At 43.1% G+C, this 12,695-nt stretch overlaps 1 protein-coding gene across 4 annotated transcripts in view; it reads left to right on the plus strand.

The window, feature by feature from the left end:
* The window catches only part of tmem98 (transmembrane protein 98), a 65,645-nt gene that overhangs the window by 40,601 nt on the left and 12,349 nt on the right, over positions 1-12,695 (plus strand). For all 4 annotated transcript variants that reach the window (XM_073070689.1, XM_073070690.1, XM_073070688.1 and 1 more), the window contains 2 exons: positions 6,463-6,594; positions 10,711-10,744. In XM_073070689.1, the coding sequence (XP_072926790.1) occupies positions 6,463-6,594; positions 10,711-10,744 (166 nt within the window). The remainder of the gene's footprint in view (positions 1-6,462; positions 6,595-10,710; positions 10,745-12,695) is intronic.

Below are 12,695 nucleotides of genomic sequence, written 5' to 3' on the forward strand. Positions count from 1 at the left end.
TTACCATTGCTCTTTCATGCAGTGTATTGCTTCCAAAAGGTATTTGGGGTTTGGGTTCAGAGTCAGAATCAGGTTTAATATCACTGCCATATGTCATGAAGTTTGTTGTGTTTGTGGCAGCAGTACAATGCAATACTTGAAAATAGGAAAAAAACATGAATAACAGTAAATAAATTTATTTTTATATATATAATAGTTAAATAACATCCATTCAGAAATCAGATGGCTGAGAGGAAGAAGCTATTTCTGAATCACTGAATGTGTGTCTTCAAGATTCTGTACCTCCTTCCTGATAGTAACAATGAGAACAAGGCATGACCAGGGTGTTGGGGGTTCTTAATGATGGACACCACCTTTCTGAGGTGCTTGACGGTACTATAGAGGCTGCTGCCCATAATAGAGCTGACTAGGTTTACAACTCTCTGTAGCTTATTTTGATCCTGTGTAGTACCGCTTCCCCCCTCCCCAATATCTGACCATGATGCAGCCTGTTAGAATCAATGTCAGCCAGTCAGTTTCAATGGGACTAATTTTGAATGCTCCCAGACACAGAGCAGGAATCTCAAGGCATATGGTATGATTAGCCTGCTGGCAACAGACATGCTTCAGGTTACCACCTCCTTTCAATGGCTTCACACTGTGGCTTTCTGTTGATTATTTGGATCAATCAGCAAAAGGTCAATAGTTAGCAATTGGCTAACTTCAATTAAAGCCAGTATTCCTTGCCAATCTGTACCTCTTGGTATTGGTAGCTGTGCAGCAAGTGAATCTGAGTTAACAAAACATTAATAAGGGAGAGAATCAGTCAGAGTCAGAATCAGGTTTATTAGATTACATGGAACTTGTTGTTTTGCAGCAAACCGTGCTCTACTCTCTACACCCATGACTGTGTGGCTAGGCACAGCTCAAATGCTGATGAAACAACCATCGTTGGCAGAATCTCAAATAGAGACGAGAAGGCATACAGGAGTGAGATATCTCAGCTAGTTGAAAGCTGTTTGGTCAATATCAGTAAGACCAAAGAACTGATTATGAACTTCAGAAAGGGTAAGACGAGGGAGCACAAACCAATCCTCATGGGGGGATCAGAAGTGGGGAGAGTGAGCAGCTTCAAGTTCCTGGGTGTTAACATCTCTGAGGATCTAACCTGCTCCCAACATATCGATGCAGCTACAAAGAACGCACAACAGCAGATATATTTCATTCGGAGTTTTAGGAGATTCAGTCACCAAAGAGACTCGCAAATTTCTACAGACGTACCGTGGGGAGCATTCTAACTGCCTGCATCACCGTCTGGTATCGGGGTGGACACTGAATGGATTGAAATAAGCTGCAGAAAGTTGAAAACTCAGTCAGTTTAATCATGGGCATTAGCCTCCCCAACATTGAGGACATCTTCAAAAAGTGACGTCCTTTATTAAGGACCCACATCACCTTGGTCATTACCTCTTCTCATTGCTACCATCAGGGAGGACGTACAGGAGCCTGAAGGTGCTCACTCAATGATTCAGAAAGAGATTCTTCTCCTCTGCCATCCGACTTCTGATGAAATTCAACCCAGGAACACTACCTCACTACTTTTTTTTTGCACTACTTATTTAATTTAACTATTTAATATTTTTCTCACCCCTTATGGGTGGTGTGTACATATATTTTTCCCCTCAATCTTGGGTCCTCTATCGGAAGCCTGGAAGCTTGAGGGTTCAGCGCAGTATCCTTGCTGTTACTGGAAGTGCGCTCTTACACCTGCTACTGTGTGCTGGATGGTTTCAGCAGATCCCTTGCACGGTCTGCATTTTGAGATTTGTCTGGTGTGATAGACCCCTGCTTCTATTGCTCATGCACACCGCCTGTTCTTGTGCAGTCATGAACAGCGCCTCTGTGCTGTCCCTCAGCCCTGCCATTTCCTGTTATTGGTAGGACTTTCTTATGTCAACCACGGCGACTATCAGGCGATGATGCATCCCCTGCAGGGGCTTGCCCTGCCATGGCCTCTGGTCCTCCGGCTCTGCTTCACCCACTTCCATTTCCATATCCCCTGTCTGCTGTCTATTCTCCTGGCAGGTTGTCCTTAGCAGCCGTCTTCCTGACATACTCATGGATGTTTCATATTTCTTCTAGGACCGTGTGTTTGTCACTTCTAAGTCCCCATACTCCTTTATTCCAGTGGGTATATGGCTGCTTGACATTGGACTTTGTATGGAATCCTCCATGTATCATTAGTAGTTTCTGGGTCTTCATGTCAGTGGCTTCCAGCTGGTTCCTGGGCCAACACACTATTGCGGCTGGGTGTCGGATGACTGGTAGGGCAAATGTGTTGATGGCTCTGATCTTGTTCTTCCCATTCAGCTGGCTTTTTAGGACCTGTCTCACTCTTTGCAGGTAGTTGGATGTTGCAGCCTTCCTTGTGTCCTTATCATGGCTTTCATGACCCTGCAGGATCCCTAGGTATTTGTAGCTGTCCTGTACATTTGGTATATGGCCTTCAGGTAACTTGACTCCTTCAGTCTTGATGAGTTTGCCTCTTTTCACTACCATCCGGCTGCTCTTTTCCAGTCCAAATGACATCCTGACATCTCTGCTGCACACCCTCGTCAGGTGGATGAGTGATTCAATGTCTCTTTCATTTCTGCCATACAGCTTGATGTCATCCATGCACAGGGGGTGGCTGATGGTCACTCCACGTGTGTGTGTGTGTGTGTGTGTATTACTGACTGTAATTTACAGTTTTCATTATTATATATTACAATGTACTAATGCTGTGTAATCAGAATCAGGTTTATTATCACTGGCATGTGACATGAAACTTGTTAACGTAGCAGCAGCAGTTCAATGCAAAGCATAATGTAGAAGAAAAAAAGTAAAAATAAATAAATCAATTACAGTATAAGTATATTGAATAGATTAAAAATTGTGCAAAAACAGAAATAATATATATTTAAAAAATGAAGTAGTGTTCACAGGTACGATGTCCATTTAGGAATCGGATGGCCGAGGGGAAGAAGCTGTTCCTGAATCACTGAGTGTGTGCCTTCAGGCTTCTTTACCTCCTTCCCTGATGGTAACAGTGAGAAAAGGGCATGCCCTGGGTGCTGGGGGTCTTGAATAATGGACACTGCCTTTCTGAGACACCGCACCTTGAAGATGATGTGGGTACTTTGTAGGCTAGTATCCAAGATGGAGGCGACTAAATTTACAACCTTCTGCAGCTTCTTTCAGTCCTGTGCAGTAGTACCTCCCCCTCCATACCCGACAGTGATGCAGCCTGTCAGAATGCTCTCCATGGTACATCTATGGAAGTTTTTGAGTGTTTTGGTTGATATACCAAATCTCTTCAAACTCCTAATGAAGCATAGTCGCTGTCTTGCCTTCTTTGTACCTGCATCGATATGTTGGGACCAGATTAGCTCATCACAGATCTTGACACTCAGGAACTTGAAACTGCTCACTCTCTCCACTTCTGATCCCTCTATGAGGATTGGTATGTGTTCCTTCGTCTTACCCTTCCTGAAGTCCACAATCAGCTCTTTCGTCTTACTGACGCTGAGTGCCAGGTTGTTGCTGCGGCACCACTCCACTAGTGAACATATCTCGCTTCTGTATGCCCTCTCATCTCCATCTGGTATTCTACCAACAATGGTTGTTTCATCAGCAAATTTATGCATGGTATTTGAGCTGTGCCTAGCCACACAGTCATGTGTATATAGACAGTAGAGCAGTGGGCTAAGCACACACCCCATAACTCTTGTCACAAGTTCAAGTTTAAGTTTAATTATCATTCAACTGTACATGGATATGGCCAAATGAAACAATGTTCCTCCAAGGCCAAGGTGAAAAACACAGTACCGACAGCACAAGGCACATATATAGCACATAGCAAGTAAACATACAGTCACACACAAAAATATATATAGTCCAAGTGCCCAAGTAACATGTCCCATAGACTGATGGAGTAGGAATGTTGTCAGCAAGAAAAATCCCTCAGCAGTCTGCAGATGAACACATGCACACAATCCAGCTTGCCTTCCACCGAGCGAATACTGGAGAGCAGCACTGACAGGAGGGGCTAGCCCCCAACCCAGCATGGATGCCATGTTCTTGATGTCCAACATTCTCCTGAAATCATAAACAAGAAGTTTAAAAAAACGATAATTCCTTTGGTTGGCCCTGAAGAGGACATTGTGTCCAAGTGTGCCACCATCTTACTGGAATCAGAATCTTATCAGAATCACCAGTAGCTAAACCAACAATCTCCCTGCTAACTTAGTAAATGGATAATTTTCAGTGACGTGTGACTCATTGGCCCTGGAAATAAGTGGCCAATCGATAGAGCGTATTGGTAGGCTCCTTTCAATTGTTATTAGTAAACTAGATGTCGCTGCTCACCAAGGTCTGGCAGCCCTGTAATCTTCCACCAGTGTCAAATATCCACCAGTGAAAGGCAGGGACTCTAAGACACTAGCTCCCTGTCCCACTTCAGATCCAAGCGGTCTATAAATGCAATGATGCAAAACAGTTGGAAGAAGCCACACTACCAATCAGAGTCAGAATCAGGTTTAATACCACTGGCATATGTCATGAAACTTGTTGTCTTCACAGCAGCAGTACATTGCAATACATAATAATAGAGGAAAAAACACACATATTAAATAGTTAAGTAAGTAGTGCAGAAGTAGAAATTTTAAAAAAAGTGAGATAGTGTTCATGGGTTCAATGTCGATTCATAAATTGAATAGCAGAGGGGAAGAAGCTGTTCCTGAATCACTGAGTGTGTGCCTTCAGGCTTCTGTATCTCCTGCCTGATGGTAACAGTGAGAAAAGGGCATGCCCTGGGTGCTGGAGGTTCTTAATAATGGACACTGCCTTTCTGAGACAACGCTCCTTGAAGATGTCCTGAGTACTTTGTAGGCTAGTACCCAAGATGGAGCCGACTAAATTTACAACCCTCTGCAGCTTCTTTCGGTCCTGTGCAGTAGCCCCTCCATACTAGACAGTGATGCAGCCTGTCAGAATGCTCTCCACGGTACAACTACAGAAGTTCTTGAGTGTATTTGTTGACATGCTAAATCTCTTCAAACTCCTAATGAAGTATAGACTCTGTCTTGCCTTCTTTGTAACTACATCAATATGTTGGGACCAGGTTAGATCCTCAGAGATCTTGACACCCAGGAACTTGAAACTGCTCACTCTCTCCACTTCTGATCCCTCTACGACGATTAGTATGTGTTCCTTCGTCTTACCCTTCCTGAAGTCCACAATCAGTTCTTTCGTCTTACTGACATTGAGTACCAGGTTGTTGCTGCGGCACCATTCCACTAATTGGCACATCTCACTCCTGCACGCCCTCTCATCACCACCTGAGATTCTACCAATAATGGTTGTATCATCAGCAAATTCATATATAGTTTTTGAGGTATACCTAGCCACACAGTCATGGGTATGGAGAGAATAGAGCAGTGGGATAAGCACATACGGCGGAGGTGCATCAGTGTTGATCGGCAGTGAGGAGAAGATATTATCACCAATCCACACAGATTGTGGTCTTCCGGTTAGGAAATTGAGGATCCAATTGCAGAGGGAGGTACAGAGGCCCAGGTTCTGCAACTTCTCAATCAGGATTGTGGGAATGATGGTATTAAATTCTGAGCAATAATCGATGAACAGCATCCTAACGTAGGTGTTTGTGTTGTCCGGGTGGTCTAAAGCTGTGTGGAGAGCCATTGAGATTGCGTCTGCCATTGACCTATTGTGACGGTGGGCAAATTGCAATGGGTCCAGGTCCTTGCTGAGACAGGAGCTCAGTCTAGTCATGACCAACCCCTCAAAGCATTTCATCGCTGTCGATGTGAGTGCTACTAGGCAGTTGTCATTAAGGCAGCCCACATTATTCTCCTTAGGCACTGGTATAATTGTTGCCTTTTTGAAGCAAGTGGGAACTTCTGCCCATAGCAGTGAGAGGTTGAAAATGTCCTTGAATATTCTGGTCATTGTAAATTGTGCCATGGGGTTAAATTGGGGATTGCTGATTGGTAGGGCTGGAAGGGCCTAGTCCACGCTGTATCTCAGTAAATCAATAAACAAACAAATGAAAACTGACCAGCAGAGGGAGTCAGGTTGCAACAGATGAAAATAGGTATTTGCAGATATATGGCACATTTCTCTGTTTTGCAGTATTGAAAATGATTACATGCTACATAGCTGCCAGGATTAAAAATTGACTCTGCATAATTAGTGCATCAGAATACAAAAATATTCAACCACAGCCAGATCTGATCTTATATGCTGTATCTGCAGATGTGAATCTTCACTAGGTAGTGTTGGAATCCTTGTCTATTTCCCCCTTCCTAATTCAGCAACCGCATTCCACCCAGATAGACATCAAAGACTAGTTATTAATACTTGTTCTCTCCAACGCATGCTCTTTGGTGCCATGTATTAACTTCTGCTTCATCTTTCCAACAGACCAACAGTGGACCTGATTGGAGCAATGGAGACCCAGAGCGAGCCCTCAGAACTGGAACTGGATGACGTTGTTATCACCAACCCTCACATTGAGGCAATCCTGGAAAATGAAGAGTGGATAGAGGATGCTTCGTATGTATATAGTGCAGGCCCCTTGCTGTCTGATTAACCAATCATTCATTTTTCTTTAAATGTGCTAAGAACAGTGATCAAGTAAATATATTAATAAAAAAATTAGATAAACAGCACTGAACAGGCCCTTCCAGCCCAGCAACCCCCGACAGCCCCCAATTTTGTTCACCAGTACAGTTTTGGTCTCCAGGGTTAAGGAAGGACATCCTGGCTGTAGAGGAAGTGCAGCGTAGATTCACGAGGTTAATTCCTGGGATGTCCGGACTGTCTTATGCAGAGAGGTTAGAGAGACTGGGCTTATACACACTGGAATTAAGGAGATTGAGAGGGGATCTGATTGCAACATATAAGATTATTAAGGGATTGGACAAGATAGAGGCAGGAAATATGTTCCAGCTGCTGGGAGAGTCCAGTACCAGAGGGCATGGTTTGAGAATAAGGGGTAGGTCATTTAGGACAGAATTAAGGAAAAACTTCTTTTCCCAGAGAGTTGTGGGGGTCTGGAATGCACTGCCTCGGAAGATGGTGGAGGCCAATTCTCTGGATGCTTTCAAGAAGGAGCTAGATAGGTATCTTATGGATAGGGGAATCAAGGGATATGGGGACAAGGCAGGAACCGGGTATTGATAGGAATTGATCAGCCATGATCTCAAAATGGCGGTGCAGGCTCGAAGGGCCAAATGGTCTACTTCTGCACCTATTGTCTATTGTCTAATTTAACCTTAACCTAATCATACGATAATTTACAATGACCAATTAGCCTACTAACTGAGATATCTTTGGACTGTGGGAAGAAATCGGAGGACCACGCATTCCATGGGGATGAGGACGCTGGGACCGAGCTGTAACAGCGTCACGCTAACCACTGTGCTACTGTGGTGCCAAACATTCATATCCATTACTACAAGGGATTTTAACCAAAGACCAGGTGCCTGTCTGCTTTTAGATGACCACCAAATAGTTGGGGAGTTGTTTAGTGCAGTGGGGAGAGGAGGTTGCACTCTCAGAGGTACCAGCTGTCAGATGAGATCCCAAGCAGACATCCTATCTGCCTTTCAGGTAAATGTGAAACAGCTGATGATCTGGCACCTCTTAGACTTTGGAACTGGTGGACCAGGAGGTTTTCTGCACTGTTGGATTTTAATCCAATTAATACCAGAACACATTTGAATTTCACACAGAAGTATAATAGAATTTCCAGTGAACCCAGAGATCTTAAAGAGAGCAAGTTAAGCTGAGCCCTGGTGAGGTTAAAAGGAATGGGGAGCAGTTCTTTGTAGGTTTCAGCTTGTGCAGTACTATGTAAAGGTCTTTGGCTTATGTTTAGATAGCTAGGTTGCCTAAATATTTTGCTCAGTACTTTATTTGTCAATGTGGAGTGGAGAGAGAGTTTGCAAAGCTGGCGGGAACAAAGGATGTTGGGAATGGTGAGGGTGGAGTGCTGCGGGATGGGTGTGGGACAGGTAGGAGAGAAGGAGTGCTGGCGGGGTGGTATGGTGTGGGTGCAGACACACCCAGTCCTGAGACACCAGGCAAGGTCAAGGTAATTTGATTCCAAACAATTGGTTTATTGATCATTAAAGAAAGACTCCCTGGTGCTTCCTGCTCCCTGCCCTCTCCCTTGCCCTTCTTCCAACCGTGATTCCCCTCTTTCTGTCCCCTTACCACTCTCAGTCCTCAACAGAGACCCATATCAGAACCAGGTTTGTCATCACTCACATATGTCATGAAATTTGTTTTTTTGTTGTGTGGCAGTAGTACAGAGTAATACATAAAATTACTGCAGTATTGTGCAAAACTCTTAGGCACCCTAGTTATATAAGACCATAAGGTATAGGAGCAGAATTAGGCCATTTGGCCCATCGAGTCTGCGCCACTATTTCATCTTCGCTGATGCATTTTTCCTCTCAGCCCCAATCTCTTGCCTTTACATAAGAACATAAGAAATAGGAGCCAGAAGTAGGCCATTTGGCCCATTGAACCTGTCCCACCATTCAATAAGATCATGGCTGATCTGTCCGTAAACTCAGCTCCATCTACCTGCCTTTTTCCCATAACCCTTAATTCCCCTACTATGTAAAAACCTATCTAACTGTTTCTTAAATATATTTAGTGAGGAAGCCTCAACTTTCTCCCCATATCCATTCATGCCCTGGCTAATCAATAATCTATCAACCTCTACCTTAAATATACATGAAGACTTGGCCTCTACAGCTGCCTGTGGCAGTGAATTCCATACATTCACCACTCTCTGGCTAAAGAAATTCCTCCTCATCTTCTGTTCTAAAAGGACGCCCTTCTATTCTGAGGCTGTGTCCTCTGGTTCTAGACTCTCCCACCATCTTCTCCACAGCCACTCTTCTTGTGAATTTCACCATTCTTCTGAATTCCAGTGAATATAGGCCCAGAGCTATCAATGCTCTTCATATGACAAGCAGTTAAATCCTGGAATAATTCTCATGAACCTCCTTTGAATCCTCCCTCGTGTCAGATATCCTTTCCAAGACGAGGGGTCCAAAGCTGCTCACAATACTCCAAGTGAAACCTCACCAGTGCTTTATCAAGCCTCAACTTGCTTTGGTATTCTCGTCCTCTTGAAATGAATGTGAATATCACATTTGCCTTCCTCACCACAGACTCAACCTGCAAATTAACATTTGGGGAATCCTGCATGAGGGCTCCTAAGTCCCTTTGCAACTCAGATATTTGAATTTTCACTCCATTTAGAAAATAGTCAACCCTTTTACTTATTCTACCAAAATGCATGATCATACACTTCCTGACACTGTATTTCATATGCCTGCAATTTCTTTGCCCATTCTCCTAATCTGTCTAAGTTCTTCTGGAGCCTCTCTACTTCCTCAAAACTACCTACAAAAGTTCTTTATTTTAGCTACTTCGTCAAGTCAAGTCGAGTCAACTTTTATTGTCATTTCGACCATAACTGCTGGTACAGTACACAGTAAAAATGAGACAATGTTTTTCAGGACCATGGTGCTACATGACACAGTACAAAAACTAGACTGAATTATGTAATAATAAAAAAAAACAACACAGAGAAAGCTACACTAGACTACAGACCTACACTGGACTGCATAAAGTGCACAAAAACAGTGCAGGCATTACAATAAATAGTAAACAGGACAGTAGGGCAGTAAGGTGTCAGTCCAGGCTCTGGGTATTGAGGAGTCTGATAGCTTGGGGGAAGAAACTGTTACATAGTCTGGTCGTGAGAGCCCGAATGCTTCAGTGCCTTTTCCCAGATGGCAGGAGGGAGAAGAGATTGTATGAGGAATGCATGGGGTCCTTCATAATGCTGTTTCCTTTGCGGATTTTATCTTAAGGAGATTTAAAAAAAGCATCTTAGTTGCAAATTGCCATTTGATTTTTCCTTTCTCTGGCTCCATGTCTCATTAGGAGTGTGTGACATCTCTAAACATGCCATTGAGGTGGAAGATGGCCTCCATGAATGGTGGAGCCACGTGGCCTACACTTGCTTTGACATTTTATATACTGAGATAAGGAAGTGACTAAAAAATGAGGGAGTGACAGTAGATTGTTTCGGCCCAATCTGTCACACTGGCGTAGACTTTCCACAGGGTTATGCTAATGCAGATGGAAGCTTCTTTAATAGAGTTGAGTTACACTTGACAACAAGATGAAACTGATGTGAAAACTGTGTGATTAAAAGTATTATGGAAGATATTTTGAGATGAATAAAATAATTTTGTGAGAGGTGATTTTTGTTTTGGTTAAGATTGGAATGATTACCTGCTGAGAGTGAAAATTATTTATCACTTGACTTCAATAGTGCCTAATGCCAGAATAATTGCATTCTCTGAACCTAATGGCTTTTGAACATTGTAGTCCCACTATATTGTCAGTGGGAATAAAAAGTGAAGATGCCACACAAATACTCAGCTGGCCAGGCAGAATCTGTGGATGTTAACATTCTGGGTGACATGCTTTCATCAGAATTAACCTGTTTCCATTTTTATTTTATACCTCCTTATCATGTGAGATGGTGTGGGACTTAACAGTGATTTAAACAATGTTTGGTGTTTGGATTGACTTCTACAGTTGAAAATGTGTAACAGGTAAACTTGTCTTTTCTAGGGGCTTGGTGTCACATTGCATTGAAATTCTCAAGGTAAGAACTTTGATATTGTTTATTTGAAATCAAAATGAAATGTCAAAGTTCGTTATTTAGGATCAGGAATAATCCATTTCTTTATGCTTTGTTGATTTAACCCATGAGGCCACAAAATTCAAATAGATCTATTGATATGACCTTGAAACAACTTTCAGATCATTTCAAATTGCTTCAGAATTTTGGCTTGGCACTGCCTGACTGTGTTGCACACACATGACTTTTGTGATGTTCATGTCAAATACATTGGTGATGTAATTCCTGCCTAATACTCCATTGCGAGGGAAATAAGTCATAGTATCCTGAGAGTGCCTGAAATTGGACATTTCTGGAACACTAAGGTTTTATTAACGCTGGCAGAATGCCCCTTAAGGAAATGTCTTCTGTCCTTAGAGTCCTCACACACTCGTACATACATTCACTGATCTGTGAACCCCCTTCACCAAAATATCCCTGTCTACCACCTCCCCAAATGATTGAAACCACAATTTTCAACCTTCCCTTAAAGCAACAATCTTCAGACAACAGAAATACCAATTCATTATTATGCTAAGTCTTCCCTTAGATCTTCCTCACCAGAACCCAATTGAGCATCTATCTGTCCACCTCCTACTCCCATCCCCCAGATTCCTAAACCCAAATTATAGGATCGGAAGATGTTGAATCCTTTTGGACTGAGTAAAGAAACTGCAAGGGTAAAAGGACCCTGATGGCAGTTATATACAGGCTTCCAAACAGTAGCTGCTGTGAGGCTTTATAAGGCACTGGTGAGGCCTCACCTTGAACAGTTTTGGGCTCCTTATCTAAGAAAAGATGTGCTGGCATTGGAGAGGGTTCAGAGGAGGTTCACAAGGATGATTCCAGGAATGAATGAATTATTATTTGATCTCTGCGTTTGATCTCTGGGTCTGTACTCACTGGAAGTTAGAAGGATGTGGGGGTGGGGGGGGGGAATCTCATTGAAACCTTTTGAATGTTGAAAGGCCTAGACAGAGTAGATGTGGAAAAGATGTTTCCCATGGTGGGGGGTATAGGACCAGAGGGCATGCACAACCTCAGGATAGAGGGGCATTCATTTGTATAAAGGAGAGTAATTTCTTTCGCCAGAGGGTGGTGATTTTGTGGAATTTGTTACCACAGGCAGCTGTGGAGGCCAGGTCATTGGGTGTATTTAAGGCAGAGATTCACAGGTTCTTGATTGGTCACGGCATCAAAGGTTACAGGGAGAAGTCTAGGGAGTGAGGCTGAAGAGGGAAAAACAAAGGAACAGCCATGATTGAATAGCAGAGCAAACTCGATGGGCCAGATGGGCTGATTCTGCTCCTACGTCTTATGGTCTTATATCCATTATGCTGCATTTTTTGTTTCATACTGTGCAATGAAAAATATGTAACAGGAATTTCGTAGTGCCATGCAATAACACAAGAACGTAAGAAAATAGGAATAGGAGTAAGCCTTCTGGACGTTCAAGTTTGTCCTTCCATTTAATATGATCTTGGCTGACCTCTCCTGGACTCAGCTTCTCTTCTATGCCATTTCTCTAGACCCCTCTAGTCCTCAATCAATCACATTTTCATCCACCTGCACTTTAACTTCCATTTAATTAGCTTCCACCACTTGCTGAGGCAGAGAATTCCACAGGTTCTCCACACTCTGTGAGAAGAAATTTCTACTTCCCTCAGTATTAAATGTCTGACCTCTCACCTGGTAGTTATATCCATGTTCAAGATTCCCCTGCTAGTGAAAACATCCCAACCTCTGCTCTAACAAGATCTCTTATATTTGCATAAAGTCATTCCTCATTCTTTAGACTCCAAGGAAATCCAAGGAATTGGATGGCATGGTGGTGTAGTGGTTAGCACAATGCTTTACAGTACTAGTGACCCGAGTTAGGAGTTTGCACGTGGGTTTCCTCCAGCTGCTTTGGTTTCCTCCCACAGTCCAAAGACAT

This window comes from Hemitrygon akajei, chromosome 18 (assembly GCF_048418815.1).
Source record: "Hemitrygon akajei chromosome 18, sHemAka1.3, whole genome shotgun sequence".
In the NCBI taxonomy this organism is placed as follows: domain Eukaryota; kingdom Metazoa; phylum Chordata; class Chondrichthyes; order Myliobatiformes; family Dasyatidae; genus Hemitrygon; species Hemitrygon akajei.